At 29.6% G+C, this 18,758-nt stretch overlaps 1 protein-coding gene across 7 annotated transcripts in view; it reads left to right on the plus strand.

The window, feature by feature from the left end:
- LOC106692561 (POU domain, class 6, transcription factor 2) overlaps positions 1-15,453 on the plus strand; it is a 244,466-nt gene extending 229,013 nt beyond the window's left edge. For 3 of the 7 annotated variants that reach the window (XM_014438571.2, XM_024360156.2, XM_067048579.1), the window contains 11 exons: positions 1,228-1,348; positions 2,342-2,503; positions 8,727-8,870; positions 9,080-9,217; positions 9,370-9,683; positions 9,769-9,973; positions 10,081-10,261; positions 10,733-10,786; positions 11,913-11,996; positions 12,261-12,400; positions 13,495-15,453. In XM_014438571.2, the coding sequence (XP_014294057.1) occupies positions 1,228-1,348; positions 2,342-2,503; positions 8,727-8,870; positions 9,080-9,217; positions 9,370-9,683; positions 9,769-9,973; positions 10,081-10,261; positions 10,733-10,786; positions 11,913-11,996; positions 12,261-12,400; positions 13,495-13,619 (1,668 nt within the window). In that variant the 3' untranslated portion in view covers positions 13,620-15,453. The remainder of the gene's footprint in view (positions 1-1,227; positions 1,349-2,341; positions 2,504-8,726; positions 8,871-9,079; positions 9,218-9,369; positions 9,684-9,768; positions 9,974-10,080; positions 10,262-10,732; positions 10,787-11,912; positions 11,997-12,260; positions 12,401-13,494) is intronic. The other 4 variants (XM_014438572.2, XM_014438573.2, XM_014438574.2 and 1 more) reach the window with 4 other exon arrangements.
- The last annotated feature ends 3,305 nt before the right edge of the window (positions 15,454-18,758 follow it).

Raw genomic sequence — 18,758 nt, forward strand, 5'->3', positions numbered from 1 at the left:
ATATATTTGTCTTATTGACTGATAATCAAGATCCATAAATATATATATATTTCAATTCGGACTGTTAGTTCCTAAAATTAGAGCGTTCAAACTAACAAATTCTTCAGCTTTACATGTTACAGTAATGATAACCAGATATTCTACAGTATTCTAATAAGAGTATTCTTCCAATTCTGGACTATTAAAATATTTCAATTCTAAAAGATATACGATCCCTCTACTTTGCTAGACCTACGGACTGGATACTATGGGATATCTCGTAATAGTTACTACGATAGAAAGTATTTAAGTACCTTTATATTTAGAAATGTTAAGAATTAAGTTAGAAGAAGTGGAACTAGGCTAGCAATCAGCTCCTTGACGGCGATACTTACGCCTTAGTCCCATTTGATTTTGTGCCATTAGTGTGTAGCTCCCTCCGACACCCCGAGTAATTACTCGACTAAACTGGGTTAGGACGCGGCCCTAAAGCCTCACGTGTTCCCCGGGTAAGTAGATTCTCCCGAACCCCGATTCCCCGATCCAGATTACATATATAGGGAGCTTGTAATTAAGGTTTTCCTCCCTCGGTCGTAATTAGTAATTAGCTAGTTATTAATAGGGCGAGGATATTACCTCTCCTATATACTTCATCTCCGACTCAGCCAACACTCTCACCGGCAACATCCAGGCAAAGTCTGGGGGTCCTCCATTACAAACTTATCCAAACTGGCCAGAGTTGAGAAAACATATTTCTACATGGCCGCCATATATTATGAAAAAAAAAATAAGGGATGAAATAAAAGATTTGAAAAATAAGTAAAGAAATAGAAAAAAAAAAAAGAAATTAGAATCTGTTGTAAAAATTAAGAAACAGTAATTTATAGATAAAACAATCATCATACTATTAAATCCAATTTTGAAATAGTTCTTAAAGTGAAAAAAAAATCTAAAGATGTAAGATTATATTCTATAAAATAATAATTAAAGTTATCTATAGTAATGCTGTATGTATGTAGAATATATAATGTATTGTAGAATTGTCAATTTGGCTGTGTATAATTTATTTTTATCAAACTTAAACAGAAGAATGAACGAACCATGCTTTAGACATGACTCATACTACTTTAAATTTGTGTTTTCACTTCTTATAGTATCAACTATAAGGAATTGTTGGGTAAGAATTATAGTTTTTGATTCTAAAAGTGTGAAATACTTATTAATTATTTTTATGTTTCTTTTTTACAGGAAAGTGAAGAGGAGTGCAGTTCACTCGATTCCTGCGGAGAGGGAGGAATGGGAGGCGCACCAGAACAGAGGGGACCGAGTCCGCCGCAATCATGCAATGACCAATCGAAGCAAATTAACGGTACTTGTACTTACTTTCATTATTAATGTTATTCCAATTATTCCTTTTATATTTATTTAATTCAAATAGCCTGACTTTATGATTTACTGGTTCCTCCTCCCATGAAGAGGAAGATTCTGAGTGGCCGTTACTCTAGTATAGTAGTAAAGCGATTACTAAGTACTCGATATTGAGTTCCTTGGGAATTTTGAATGTTTGATTACCACAAAACGTGCCGATGGATCAAAGGAAAGTTAAACCATGGTTTCTATTATATTTACTTAAAGAGTATATACTGGAATTTATTTTTTGCAATGAAGTTCTGTATTGATTTTGTTTCTATGTTGAAAATCTAAAGTGTAGGGTAGTGCCTCTCTGGGATACATCGAAGTAGCGGTATGGAGGATAACCAACCACAACCGTGGAAATTCATAACACCCCAAAGAGATAATTAAACAGATATGTTTCTTTTTTCTTCTCAGTGGGGTTAAAAGAAAAGAATAAAGAAAAAAAAGTTGCTAACATACAGGAGTCTAAATTGGATAAAGGTTAGCGTCAGTTGTTGAAGCCGGTGGTGAGGAAACACGATACTGGGGGTTTTGCAAAGGCTAACACGTGAGTTATGCCGTCCCTTAGGGAGGGAAAAACCAGCTCTGCCAACCCTTATGGTCCTGTTCCATTAAACAAAGTTAGGGTTGGCAGCCCTGTACCAATTACCCTTGAGGTCCTCTGACAGTCGTCACTGCTGCCAACACACCCTTCTATTAATGTACCGCTTTAAAACCCCCACCGTCATTTATTATAAGTATATCTCTGATTTATGACTTAGTCTTTGGGCATTATTAATTTTCTTCTCTTTGGCAATTTCTGTACGTTCGTTTAAGCATATCTCCCACTCTATCTATGCTGGCACAAATAGGTTCTAATATTTAGGCTATTTATCCTGATAAGGACATTTGTAGTTTTTAATTTTAAATAAGAATTATTTGTTTTTGAAATAATACTTTTCGGCAGGTCTCTTAAACCTGAGCTCAGTACCAGGCCTGGGGCAGGCACTTGGGGGACTAGGTTCTGCGGGACCAAGTGGGCCTCCCATCGCCCCCCCAGGCATCATCAACAACCAACTCATCAACACCCCACTCAACCTCAGCCTCAACGCCACCAGTGAGTACAAAAGTAATTTCCTTTATTATTTACATTTTATTTTATAAATGATAGTAAGATCATACAAATGCAAACCAGAAAAAGCACATTAGACATTTACAGCATCATAAATTACAATTAACACAAAATGTCTTCCAATACTATGAATAAATAAATTATTTAAAATTTAATTTTGTCATTAATTACCTTTATCTTCAATTTTATTTATATTATTTCATTGATTTAAAATCACTGAATCATTAAAACTTATGAAATTAGTATACAAAATAAAATATAAATGATTGAAAACTTTAATCTCTAATTAATTTGACACGGGTAAAAAATATAACGATATAAAAATAAGAAAGTTAAAACATTTCTCTCTGAAATAAACGTAATCAATACGCAGACAATGCTCTCAGATTACCATTAACTATACTAGAGGATAGAGGCTAATTAGGAATACAAACAATAAATAATAAAGAAAATGAGCGTCCTGTTAAACAACTCCACCGCCCTCCCCCCTTCTTGTCTCCATTATTTATTCCACGGCATCATTAGGCCTGTCGATACCTCTGAATAATATTCCGGTCATTTATTTATTCTGTATGTCTCACATGAGAATTAATTCTTTGGTTATTCGTTTAAGTTGCAAATAAGGCATAACTTAATATTCCTTAGTGCTCGAAATATAATGAATATAATATGGATTAGAATCAATATTCCTTTAAATCATATCTCCTATCTACCGAAATATAGATTCCAAATGTTTAGGGGAATGGATTGAGAAATGGACGATAATGATGATTATTACTAATTCTGGAAGGAAGAAAAAAATAAAAATAAATAATGGAATCTTAATTAAACTTGAAAACAGAAAAACAAAACTTTAACGGTGACATGTTACTAAGCTCATTCCATCAAACGAGGAATAAATTATTCAATATTTCAGCTCATTTAAATATTCCAATTGGATACCACTTAGTTTAAAACAGGTGGAATATTTATACTCATACTCATTTTCCAATTCCAAGAGCGACCGCCTGAACTATTATCCTTAAAAATTTCGATAAAAGCAAACAAACGTTTTAAATGCTTTGTGGTAAGCCAATACTTTGTTGTGTTGATTGTCTTTCATTTAATAAAGCGTTCTTGTAAAGATATTACCGCAGAAATGGATCTGTTTGTTTATATAAAACAGATGGATCACCAGTTTGTATAGTTATGAGATTCTACAGTATTTTCTATTTTGCTTCATTGCTGTTCGGATAATTTTTTAAATGTCCAATTTACTTTAACAAAGAAAATAACTCAGATCAAAGTATAAAATATTGGATTCTGCTTCAAAGAATGACGTCGAACCCCAGACCCCCTCATCAAAATTGAATGACATATTAAACTTGTAAAGGGTATTTATTTTTTGACAAGCATATTTAGTTATAAGCAAAATGTTAGTCAAACTTCAATAATGCTAGACATTCAGGTCATAACTCAATTCCGCGCTTTCACCATCGCAGATCAAATTTCCTATTGTGTAATCAAAGAGTATTAACAATTTAGCCTCCCGTTCTACACATATTACATCCCTGTTCCCTTTTTGCTATTTTCCCCGTGCATTCCTTTCGTATAAACCAATTGTTCCTTTTTTTTTCTTCTTTTTTTTCAAATTGAATATCGATTCCGTCCATTACTAACGTCAATTAGGCTACTCAATTCGGGACAGGGAAGGTTGCTCTTTTTCAGGAGACAGAAAATTAAAAAAACAGGAAAAAACCAATTAAATTACCGCCCATTTTCCAACACTAATTCAACAAAGGATTTCAATTCCAATTAAGTAATTGCCAGAGTTATTTGCCGTGATGAAAAGGTAAATTAAAACTGACAAAATAGTAATCACTTTTTATAAATCAATTGAGAGAAGCAAAAAAATGAAAAAATTACTTTCTCATATATTCCGCGTGAACGCTATTTATTTTTGTCGTGATAAAAATAACAAACTTTATCCTCAACTTCTTTTTACATAAGATGTTCACAGTAAGATTTATCATAATGTTTATTTATCACTGGCTCAACATTAAAATTGCAAAATTCTTCTAGGACTTGTTTAGTAATTGGTGATTTGACAGAATCCCTCTAAAAAGGTTTTAACTATGCAACTAAACAAAGCTTTTAGTCCACGAAGCCCTTCTCAAATCAAATCTTACTATTGCTTGCAATGAATCAGTCCTTAATCCTTAACGAAAGTTCTTATGCACCAAAAATGAAAATACGTTAATTTGGTCTAAGGTAAGCTTTTTTATTTAATCTTTGTAAAGTTTGAAAAAAAATAAATGTGTTAGAACTTTTTAGACAAAGCTCTTCGTTTCGTTTATAAGTAATTTATTAAGTATTGTTTTGATTGTTCTGAATACATAGTCATTGTTCAAACATTAAACTGAAGTGAAAAAATTAAGCCGGTTATAAAACCGTTGGTCTGTTTGTTTTCTCAGCCACATACTAGTACTTACATATCTTGCACTATTTTTCTACAAGATTTCGATTTTCTTTTTTCAAAAATTATACAAACTTTTATCAAAGACATTACGTCAAGGATTCAACCAAAACCCATCAAAAACTATATGAAAATTATTATACATTTCATTTTCACAATTTAAAAGGACAAATATTTAGTTTAGTAGTTAAATAAGACGAAAGTTCCTTTAAAATAAAGTATAATGACTCAGAGAAATTTACAAAAATCATTTTTTCGATTTTCGATATCACAAAATTTGTAACTTTTTTGCGATCGTTTAACACTATTTCTCGCTCTTAAGATGTTAAAAATGAAATTGAAGTAATATTGATATGCGACAAAGCAGGTAGAAAAATTGTACACAAATGCTAGTAAAATAAAAGATTCTTCCTTAATTATGATTAATTATAGTCATAACATTATGAGATAGTACATAGCTTATACGAAAGGTATAAGGGAGCGAAATTCTGTAATCCTCATGCAAAGTGCCTCCTAGATGGAGAACGAGGTCAGGTCTGATATAATTATCCCTATAGGAAGATTACAAACCCTCCCTTTAATATGGTACATCAGATTTTATTTATGATATACATATTCATTGCTTCGTTTTCTGGTTATTAAAAGTTATAGATTGATTCGAAGCGTGTGACAGCTATGCATAATAAACAACCATTTAATGTGTTCCTGAAGTAAATTTTAGGTTGCTCAGCTATGTATAATGTATTTTTATACAACCGTAACCACTTTCAGTTTGGTTACGGTCATTAATTTACTACAGCTATAAAAAAATGAACTAAGACTCGTATCAATAAATCAAATCCATTTAATTAATAGGTTCCTCACAGAACTCCTTATTAAATTCTAATGAATTATATCATTCAGAAATAAAAATAACATTCCTCAGGTAATACATAATGTCATTGCTCATCGTGAGTAGTGTCACATCCGACGGTTAGTTTTTATTTACTGAGGTTTTCCTATAAACTTTCCTAAAATTATTAGAGTCATTACAAATTAACTTCAGTCTATGGTACAATCTGTGGAATATCTCAAACCAAATAAAAAATAAAGCTTTATCTACACAGATGAGCCACTATTCAAGAAAAGCAACGATGTGTTAAAAGAATTCACTCAGCCACCAACCAATATCTATTTTTAATATATTAAATATTACGTAATTACACCTTAATTAGTTGATTCTGTTACAAGATATGTACTGAATAGTTTTTTTTTAATTAATAACCAAGATTTGGTCATTTAGCTTAATAGTTTTTGCGTTTATATTGCAATTATTTCCCTTTCTCTTAACCCTATCTGATAGTATTCATTCCACAACACATCAAATCCTTCTGTTCATTTATAATTTCGACTAGCAGACCCAACAATGCTTTGCTATTGCTAGATTTGAGGATGAGTATAGATTGTATAAGCACAATTGAAAGTTGTTATTGATCTAATAAAGATTTAAAAAGACGCGTGAAAATGTTCAATTTTGTTCATAACTTTTTTTTTCTACCAGAGAAATCGGGGATTTCAGTAGCTTTTAACCTTTCAACGGCAACACGGAACATTATAAATGTTCATTGTGGACAGAGATTCGAACGATTCCCTTTTATATTTGATTAAACAATCTATAATTAAATATACATGAGTGGGATTGCTTTTCCTAATGCTTCAATACATTTGGAATTTTTAATGATCAGATTTCAGGATTTGATATTAACCTTACAATTCAAGGTCCATAATTGGTTTTAATGCTATCCCGACTGAGCAGATAGGGATCCCTTGAAATAATGTAAAATATTGAAATAAAAAAAATATCATTAGAAAAATAACATATAATAATATAAAAAAGTAACCTGAAAAAAAATAATGTGTGTGTATATATATATATATATATATATATATATATATATACTCTGAAAAGTCACAATCCAGTACTAACTACATTAATGGCATTATTACAACCCGCATCAAAAATCTGGAACTATCTAGTTATAACTAGAATGGAAGAAAAGAACCGTTACTGTATAGTATCTAACTGTTGTTTCTTTTCACGCTTCAAAGAATAATTGATCAAGAAATATTAACAGTTTGAAAAACAACCATATGAGTGAAAATTTCGATTCCGACCTAAAATCTAAGTGCATATACAAATGAAGCATTCAGTCGTAAAACATGGTAACTGTAAAAATAAAAACTTTTACAATTTTAAATTGAATTACAATTTTTTGCCTTCTACCCGAAGTAAGTCACCTGCCATAACCTAATATGAACAACCTAAAAATTGTTTCAATCATTTATTATACAAAGGTATATATTAATATTGTTATATTTTCAATAAAGGAGGTAACAAAAAAAAATTTCAATCATTTATGAAATCAACCTTAAAAAAACTGCAATTCATGAAAAATTCGACCGAACGCCTCAAATATATACTTAAGGAATTAAAGAATAAAAGCCCATGTCTTACTAGACAATCATAGCTACTAAAATCAAAGGAAAATAATTATGTCAGCTGCAAAGTAAATTTCATTAAAATGTATTATTATTAAATATATAAAACATTCTCCTACCTGATACTGTTGAAAGCAAAATATGTGGGTGTAAAATACCACCTTAGTTAAATACCACTTATTAAAAACAAAATACTCATTCTAATCCAAACTTCAACCAGAAAAAAATGAAGGATCTCGATTGTATCTTTTATCTTTTTGAAGGTTAATATGTCTTCAATTCTATTCGGGTCGCGGTTAACACGCGATTATCGTGTAAAATCGGACATTAGTTGTACTTCGAGCAAGCAACTTTGATTCCACTTTAGATTGAAAATTCAATTTTATTAATAAATTTCTAATGAAATAATATTAATAAGAGTTGAGACAGTCCGCTTAAGTACTAACTGCTGCCAACATACGGAAAATAATGAACATTCCAAATTATGTATGAGTCAGTATATACTACTTTAAAATCTACTTTATATATTCGTTTATATATTTTACATAAAATTAATCTCTAGTTTATTATGAATATTAAAGTTAGCCTATAAATATCAATTTAAATATAAAAAGTGAAAAGTGGGTTATACCTAAATTTTCACCATCAAATGGCGCGAATATTCAAATTGACAAGGCTAAGTTACCTGGCTTCCCCTTTTTAATATTAGAATTTCATGTTAGAGATAATTAAAGGATTGTGCTTTGTGTTAGGAAGGTAGGGTAAGCTGTATGGCTTAAAATTATCTCTAGTCAAAAGTTTAGTGTTTTATACTACAGATACATCCATTGATTGATTTTCTAAGAGTTGATATTGTTAAAGTTATTGTTCCTCTCTCCTTGGTCTGGGTTCTAATCAGCTGTGGTAGATAATTATTTGTTCACCCAGCCTCCACAATGTGGGTACTCTTAATTGTGGTAAAATCTGGCAGCTGAAAATTATCCTGACCAAATCACCTCCTAGAACAACTGTTGGTTTAAAAACGATACTTCCTTACCAAGTACTGAACCAAAAATCCTTGATGAGTTATAAGTATTACAGGTTTTCAGTTGGAAAAATATCATTATTATGTTAATAACTTAAATCATAATAATTAATTGGAATTATTTATATTTATATATAAATATATAATATTTATTTTTAGTTTATAGTTAGTACAAAACTACCATTTAAATATGTACGTTAAACTTCAATTAATTTAATTAAATTGTTAACCACCACAATTCTATTTTTTTTTTATTTTCTCAGATAATTTGAATACCAATTTGCTGCCAACTGCTCAGCAAGTACTAACTCCACCACAACCCACTGCTATGCCCCAGCTAATCCTTGCTTCCGGACAAATAATACAAGGCATTCAGGGAGCCCAACTTCTTATACCAACATCACAAGGTAATTAATTAATCAAATAGTTATTAATAATTATAAGTTTATTTAATTTAGAAGTATTTAAAATACATTATTAGTAAGGGGGTGTAAACAATAATGTAGATTTACTATACATCCTGGATTATATACAATTACAAAGTACATTAATCCAATAGTTTTATTAAAAATAATACAATTATAATTAATTTTTTTTATAATTACTCATTCTATAGGAATTGCAACCCAGACAATCTTGACCATCCCAATTAATGCTGTTACAAACAACCAAATGGTCAATATGCCTATGAGTAATGGCCAAGTGATGACAACCACTCTTGCTAATTTAGCTCACCAATATGCTCATACCAATGGTAACATTTTTATCAACACTATAGTATTTATCTTATTAAGTATTTTTGAATATAATATAAATTATTCACTAGAGAAAATACATTCAAATAATATTTAATGGTGCACATTATACTTATTATTCTGTAAATAATTAGTCTATTGTCATTTGCAGTTGGTGGTGGAGTTAATCATAATATTGGACCAAATTTGACGAATACTTTACCACACTTGTTGAATGGTCACAATGCACAACAGCAACATCAGCAGCATTTACTTAATGCTTTCCAGCAGCAGCAAGCCCAACAACAACTTCAGCATCAACAAGCTCAACAGCATCAACAGCAACAGCAAGCTCAGCAACAGCAGCAAGCTCAGCAACAACAGCAAGCTCAGCAACAACAGCAGCAGCAGCAACAGCAGCAAGTTCCACAACAACTATGTCAACAACAGTCACAGAAATCACCACTTGGTCTTAGTCAGTATTCTGTAAGTAGGAAATTAGATGTAAATATTTTTAATAAGAGCAATAGATAATAAATATGAATACATTTTAAATCGATATTCTTTATAGAGTGGAATTCCAAATTGTTCAAAATCTCCACCAATAAATGGGATGAGCAATGGCTCTACAACGAACCCATCATCATCACCACTCAACACAATCAGCCGCTTAGCCGCTAGTAATAGTGATCTGACTATTACAACAAGTTCTGCCAAACCTCAGATACCTCCGTACCAGCATAGTCCCTCACCTTTGGATCTCATGGAAGAATCAAGTAAGTGCTCATACTTTAACAATGATTATTTGTATCAAACTTATATCATATTAGATCAGAGAGTTTATCATTAAAAGGTCTAAGGAGCACGTCATATTTTTATTTAGATCAGCCTATGATATCAGAGAGCAGGGGCAACACAGTTGATGGAATCAACTTGGATGAGATCAAAGAATTTGCAAAAGCTTTTAAGCTGCGACGTCTTTCTTTGGGCCTCACCCAAACTCAAGTTGGTCAAGCACTGAGCATAACAGAAGGGCCAGCTTATAGTCAATCTGCTATTTGCAGGTATAATAATTATTTTATTACTTGTATTTTTTTTTCTTTTGAAACTATCATTTATTGTTTTATTTTTTTATGGTTCTAAATTATAATTTATATAATTTTTTTTTTCTTGTATTAAAAATCTTTTCACAATTAACTTTATAACAATGGTCCAATGTTTTTATTTGAGGCTTTGGCAATATTTTTAAAGTTTGGCCTATTTATACATATTTGATTTTTTGTTGTTTTTTTTTCGTTTTATCTATTTTATCATCTTCAGTTCAACTTGAATAAATTCATAATGTATCTGAGACCTTAAATGTGTGATCTTTTTAATTTATAGTCTTAAATTGTAAATAACTTTTTGACTGATATCATACTATTTTAAATAAGCAGATATTAATTTATTAAAGTATTTAATTTTACTATATTATAGTAAAAAAATTTTTTTTTTCATCAAACCACATAATATTAATTTAAGTATTTGTGTCTCAGTGCCCTGGCAACTCAGATGTACTGTGCCCAACTCGCCTCCCAGCAACAGTCAATGTATGTTATATATTATCATTATGTATTATATTTTATTGTTGTTTTGTATAGTAATCATTAACACTTTCTGTGTGTAAGTGTGTTGTTACGCACCACTTCCATTTAAAATACAAACTAACTACCCCAATCATGCCACACAGGGCTCTGGCGCTGATTTCCAAATTTAATAATCATATAAAAATATACATTTTCATAAATATTCACATATTTGGTGGAGTGCCAGGGTGCTGTGGCTTATAAAATCTGTTCCCTTATTTTCTTCCTTATATTTAAAGTTGCATGAATATAATTGGATGTCTATGTTTTTATTTGATCTGGTAAAAACAATTTTTCTGTGTATTAAAGATATTTATGTCTGAGGAAGTCAGTTAGTTCCTAAAGGTTCTATATGCACTTTTGTTTAGAATGAGATTAAAATTCCAAAAGGATTTTGGGAGCATATTTTATTTTGTTGTTCAATTTAATTCAGAATATTTTAATACTTTTGTTAAATTTATGTTAGTGTTTAAAGAAAAATAAACAGTTCTTACTTTAAAAGAAATTAAATTACAAATATCTGGCAGGAAACACAAAGTAACCACTTCAGGTATACCATCTTATGGAACTGACTTCTACATACATTTTAAAGCTGTTTTAATTTACTTGTTTATGGATATGGGTGTACATCATTCCATTTCTGATTCTGGCTTCATCCATTAAAAATAGTTAACAAAAACCACTCTTTTCATTAAAATTATTTGTGATTATATAACCATACCCTCAATTAAATTTTAATTACTTTACTTTACTTATTTGTAATAAACCAAAATTGCTTTTAATAAGTATCAAAATTTTCCTTAATAGTTTTTTTTTAAATCATTGTTGGATTATTTTGTTTTTAATCCTTAAAACTATCTCAACTTATCTTAATTTTATAGTAAACTTTTAATGGTAGATATATATTGTCATAATTTTTAATATTCAAAATAAATTGGCAGGAAAAGATAGTTGTGGTATACAAAATAAATTAAAATGAAGGTTTTCCCCAGCCAATATTTATTATAACACTGTGTCATGTATCCTTTTTAGAAATAGGTTGAGATTTTTAACTTTATCTCAGCTAACAGAAAAATAATTTTATTCGCAGGTTTGAAAAGCTTGATATAACTCCAAAAAGTGCACAAAAAATCAAACCAGTTCTGGAACAGTGGATGAAGGAAGCTGAAGAGAGGTAATTTACTTAATTTGCCTTTTACTTATGTTAAGTTATTGAAATTATCTTCTTAGCTTCTTATTTTCAATTTTATATTATAATAAAGTTTTATCATGGAATATGGACACCATTATTACATTGGAGTGGTTTTACTTTAAATATTTCATGAAAATATGCTATTTTATATAATGAAACTGAATGAAATGGAAATAAACATTATTAATATTATTTTGTAATTTTTACTTAAAATTCTGTTAAGTTAATTGTAAAATAAATTTTGAGCAGGTATAAGAGTGGTCAAAACCACTTGACTGAATTTATTGGAGTGGAGCCGTCAAAGAAACGAAAAAGGAGAACTTCATTCACACCTCAAGCTCTAGAACTACTTAATGCACATTTTGAAAGAAACACCCATCCATCTGGTAAGTATAAACCAGTAAAAAAATTTTGAGGTACATATAGTTCATTAGATGAATTTTGTTAAAAGTTAATTTAAAACTTAATGAAAAATATTTTACATTTAATCAGTGCATGAAATATAGTTTCTAAAAAGATTACATAACTATTTTTAGTATTATTTTATTACACTGTGCCTCACTTAAGGACAATGAAAATTAATGCAAAAAAATAGTAGATAAGATAAAAACTTTAAATTATTACAACATACTATTGCCACAGTTTTTTATTCAGACTATTAATTTAACATATCATTTAGACTATTTTTTTTTTTTTAAGGAAAGAGAAAAAATTTAATATAATAACCTTTATTGTGATATTATAGTTTAATTTCATACCATAATCACTACCTGTTTAGGTATTATTATAAATTATTTTAGCGGTTCAGCTTCAAATGCAAATACATTGTACATAATCGAGGAATAAATTATTTACCTATCTTATTTTACGGATTATAAAAATTAATAGTATTAATTATAAGTGTGTTATTCAGATATACAATTGAAACTCGATGAGTCGAAGTTGAAGGGAAGTAAATTTTATTTTGAGCTATCAAATTTTTGAGATCTTGGATTTCTTCAATTATCAAGTTTATTTATAATCAATTTCAAGCTACCGAGTTATTAGGAACAAAAACTGTAAACAACCCTTGCTTCATTGTACTAGTTCAAAATTGTAAGAAACTCATTAATTCACAAGATAAACAGTGACAGTTTGATTTTTTATGGTTAGGAATGGGAACATTGCAATAATCTGTCCATGTATATAAATATAAGCATCATTTCGCCAAAAAAAATTGAATTCATAGAAACTTTATAATACGGAATCTCCAGCCCTCAGATTTCAATTTAAGGAGTCAAAGGGTTGATCCTTAACATAATTTTGATTTTGAGTTATAAAGTTTCATATTTCAGTTAAGTAATTAAATTTTATGTATAAATTCATCACAGGTTGTGTGATAAAATATTGAATTTTTTGACTGATCTAGTTTTGACCGTAATTTTGATAATTAACATTTTTATTTATTTAAATCTTGCTAATGTAGTCTTGAAATTCTCAGGTACAGAAATAACAACACTTGCTCACCAGTTAGGATATGAAAGGGAAGTGATCCGAATTTGGTTCTGTAACAAACGACAGGCCCTCAAGAACACTGTCAGGATGATGTCGAAAGGATGCACCTAGCTGCCACCTGCCTGGCCATAAGTAAATTATGGTGTAAAAAGTGAAAATTTTAAATTGTGTTAAAAACATGTAAAAATTATATGTATATTCAGGACTCAATTCTTTGCAATGTGGACATTGATGTGTATGACATTTTACTTGCAAGAGAAAAAAAGAGCTATGCTGCCATAGTGATGGACTCAAAAGAGTGTGAAGTTATACATTTTGTTGATTGTGGCCATATGAAGAGTCCAAGCATTCTTTAATTTAGTATTATGTAAATAATTACATAGATAGTTTTCAGCACCATTTAAGTGCATATTATGCAATGTTGAATTTCACTAATTAAGTCATGTTTCACAAAATGACATAGAGTTATGAATTATTTAGAGATTTCTCACTAAAGCCATTGAGTGTTATTATAGTGATATAAATCTTGTTCCAAAAAAGGTATATGTACATATTTAAGAAAGTATATAATTAAATTGCCAGTATATAATCACATAAATAATTATATTTATTAATATATATTATTTATGATCTCATTATCTAATTATCATATTGCTAATATTGCACCTATACAAGCCTATTCGTCCAAAATGTAAAGGTTCTTTATGTATATATGATCAATTGTACAATATGCATATAAAGGTATTGTATATAATACGGGACCTAAGACTAAAACAGTATTTTGGTTAGGCCTAGTGTAATTTATAATCATCAATTTAAACGAGGAACATTTATTTATTTTTGTGTATATTATTATTGTTAAATATTGATTATAGGATTTATTTGATTTAATTTGTATTTATGTATTATAATGACCACAAGTTACTTGTGATAAAAGACTCATTTATTTAAGTAAATTAAATCTAAAAGTGAGAAGAAAGAAAATTCTAAATTATTATATTGTGATAAAAAAACAAAACAACACTATTAATAACCTATAAGAGGTTTTTGGGTCATTTTTATTGATATAAACAGCTTTAATTCCTGAAATAAATGTCGAAAGTTTGCACATGCTACAGACTTACGTAAATGAGTCACATTGCCATAATATTTAATGTACTACTTCACTAACACCAAACTACGGTAACCAACAACCGTAATAGCCTATTTGTTGTTAGGCCTGTATTATTTAAAACTAAAAACTATTTATTTAGAAAAGTGACAATTCATAATAGAAATATTGTGAATTTGTATTATATATTTTAAACAGTAAGTAGATTATGAATATTTAATAAATTTTATTGTAACCTTATAACTAGTTAACCTATTTTATAAAACCAGATGTACTTTAATTACTTATTGTTCAAGCAAAAAAAATAAAAAAAATATGGTCACTTGTTAAAACTCAGTTGGTATAAAACAATATTAAAGAAAAAAAATTAAGTTCCCTGTCTTTTCTTCATGGTCAAATTGAATTTTAAATAATTTAATTTTAAATCCTCAATGGATGTACACAAACATGATATATTAAATAGTATCTTACAGTTTCCTCTCATTAAACTATCCATATCTAAAAATAATTGAATGATTGTTAGTAAGAAATTTTTCTAGATTTGTGAGAAAATTTTCCCTGTAGATTTGTTGACATAATCTTTTTAACATGATTTTTTAAAAGTAGTTAATTTGTTTATTCAAATCATTATATATTATCGACAAAAGTGTGAAATCATTTAACTGTCAAATGCTAACTATTCAGGAGAGACAAAATATTAAAAAATTAAATTTTCATCATATCCACATGTCTTGTTATAAAAATAGTATGTACTACCCAGTAATATACCATCAAGTAGACAAACATAATAATTAATTGTTCTGCATAAAAAAAAAAAAAAAAAAAAGAAGCAAATTCAGTAATGAAAGAAACTGTGTCATAAACATTTTGGACTTATTTGGTTTACCACTTTTGCTGATGAATAATTAAAACTAATGATTGTTTTTGAATGGATTGGATTTAGAAATAATTTGGTTAAGCCCAACTGGTGTCAAATATTTTATGAACACATTTTTATGTAAATAAATGTATATTATGAGTAAATGAAACCAAAGTTCCTATTAGTTTTTGTAAGGTTAAAACTTTTAAGAACATTGATGTATATTATTGTCAATAGGTATGTCTTTCGGAATCTGCATGCCCACAATTGTCTGTATCTGTTTGATGTTGTAACTAATTGTAGCTTAATATATACTCTCATTTAAGTGTTTAATAAATGAAAATATAGAAGAATGTAGAATATTTAATAACTTCTTGATTTATTTGTTTCTGGCTTCCTTTTTTTTCCCTTTTCCCATATATAATGTTATGTCATGATACAATAACTACAGTTGATTTCAAATTTTTAAGTTATTATACTGTTTAATCTGGATCCTATGTCTAATTAAAATTATTTGACAATAAGAGGATTATTTTATAAAACATTTTCTAGCTATATTGTTTTTTCTACTTCCATTATAATTCAAGCAAACAGTTTTTCAGTAACACTGACTTTTGCATTTAATTTTTATTCATGTATAAATTTCTTAGTTAGTAAGATGTTCTAAGGTACATTTTTTATTTTTTAGATAAAGTTGATGTTTTTAATTTAAAGTTAAACAATCTTAAAGTGGAAATAACTTTGACTAACTCAGGGATAGTTTTATTAATCCTCTAACACAAACAACTGTTATGAAAGATTAACCTCAAAATATTTTTATCCCATTTGTTCAATGATGAAATTGAATAGGGATGGATCAAAACTATCTAGAGTTCTAAGCAGTAAAAATTTTGGAGCTCTAAAAAAACTTTTAAAAAAACAAGAAAATAAATACAAATGAGTTTAACGTAGAGGTCATAAATTCAACATTTCGTTTTTAGATTTGTTCAATCATCATACAGAAGGTTTTTTTGTACTTTTCATTTCTAAAATATTTAAGGAATTATTTTTAGTAAATGATTCTCCTTGGAATTTATATTTAACTTTTAATTAGCATACCCTTTTAGACACCCATTATTATGGCAAATTTCTACAAATTAGAAAATTTTTATACAGAAAAATATCAACCTGATATTCATTTTTGGAATGGTGTATTGGTAAGGTAGAATTAGATATTACTGAATTGAATTTAGGTTTTTTAAACAAATATTTTTGAAAAGTGTACAGTTAAAATAAAAACATAACAAAATTCAATATACATTAAAATGAAAAACTTTTTTTTTTAATTCAGTAATTAATTAGTTGTATTAAAAAGTAACTTTAATTTTACCTGAAAAATATTCCATATGCATTGGTACTACAATGTCAATTTGCCTCTAGGGCACAAATTTCTTTGTATAATCTTTATTGCTAAGTACATGGATCCATATGACTTCAAACTTCAATTTATCTGGTCAACATTTTGTTTATCTGCCTATTCCCATGACCTAAATTTATTATTGGAAGAAGATAGTTGACTGTATGAAGTAGATTGGAGGAAGATAGTCCGGGTGTCTGTGAATAAAGGTTTCAAAATAGTAACAAAAAATTATTTATTGTTATCTTATCAGCCCTGACGAAGCCCTGCAAAGTGGGGTGAAACGTTGGTTAACAATAAATAGTTTTTGTTAATATTTTAAAACCTTTATTCACAGACACCCGGACTATCTTCCTCCAATCTAAATTTATTATCTTAAATTTTTTATTGAACTTATTATATTTGTCTTCACTATTTTCAAAATCAGAGAGTTGTTATATTTTTCACCCTGTTTTATGTAGAACCACATAACAATATTATTCTTGCCAGTATTTTAGCTTGTTCCGTTTTGGAAACAAATTAAGGACAGTTAAATTGAAGTTGTAATAAGGATCTATATACTAAGCAATGCAGATTATCCTGTATATGAATGCATCAAATGTGATCAACTAATCTGTCTCTGTATTAAGTTTTAATACTACTAACACATCGGCTAATAGGCTAATTAATAACAATAAACAAAATAACCTGCCACGGCATCTTCATATCTTATTAAGGGAAAAACGCCAAGCAAGATCGAAGTGCCATAGGCCAGATATCCAACTGACAAAACGTATTACACCAAATTGACTAACAAACTAAAAGTAGAAATCAGAAAATAGAAAATTAAAAATTTAATTATCTTTACTGAAAATCTTACAACTACTGACAAATCATTATGGAGGACCACTAAAAAACTGCTGAATTTCAAAAATTTTAAATCCCACTTCTCACCAAATCCCAAACCTGGACCAGAACTGACACAGAAAAACCACAAACATTCGGACAACACCTCTCTAAAACCTTTATTCCACATCCTGATATCCTTAACCCAATTCATCTTGAATGTATTGAAGCAGAACTAAATATTCCGCTCCAAATGACCCACCCACCTAAAGCATTTCATCCTTCTGAAATATCTAGTATCATTCAAAGATTATCTATCTGCAAAGCTCCTGTATACGACCTAATAACATCCTACATTCTAAAACTTCTTCCTCCGAAAGCCATCCTATTTCTCACTTACATATATAACGCTGTACTCCGTTCCACATATTTTCCTGACCCCTGGAAATTATCTATAGTTAAAATGATCCCCAAACCCTAAAAGCCTCCAGAATACCCATCACCCTATCGCCCTATCTATCTATTACCGATCATGGGCAAAATCCTTAAAAAACTAATTTAGAAACGCCTATACCCCATCCTGGATTTCAATCATATAATCCCTGATCACCAGTTTGGATTCCGAACATCCCACTCTACTATCCAGCAATGTCATCGTGTAGTGGACGTAGTTTCGTCTTCTTTGGAGCACGGAATGTACTGCACGGGAGTCTTTTTCAGTGTAGAACAGGCTTTTGATTGAGTCTGGCACCCAGGACTGCTTTACAAACTCCGTAATTCCTACCTCCTACATACTTTCTCATCATTCGTTCCTTTCTCATTGATAGATTTTTCCAAGTAAATCACAATGGTTCCTATTCATCCATCTATTCTCAGTCCGTTGGTGTTCCTCAAGGTAGTATCCTTGGTCCCATCCTCTACCCCGTCTATACAGCTGACATTCCAACCAATCCTAACACTATCCTCACCATGTATGTCGATGACGCATGTGTGCTCGCTGTTAATAATAACCCATTAATTGTATCCCAAAATCTCCAATCCCATATCACAGCCCTCGAA

The sequence above is a fragment of the Halyomorpha halys genome, unplaced genomic scaffold, assembly GCF_000696795.3.
Source record: "Halyomorpha halys isolate HHAL.00 unplaced genomic scaffold, Hhal_1.1 Scaffold61.1, whole genome shotgun sequence".
In the NCBI taxonomy this organism is placed as follows: Eukaryota; Metazoa; Arthropoda; class Insecta; order Hemiptera; family Pentatomidae; genus Halyomorpha; species Halyomorpha halys.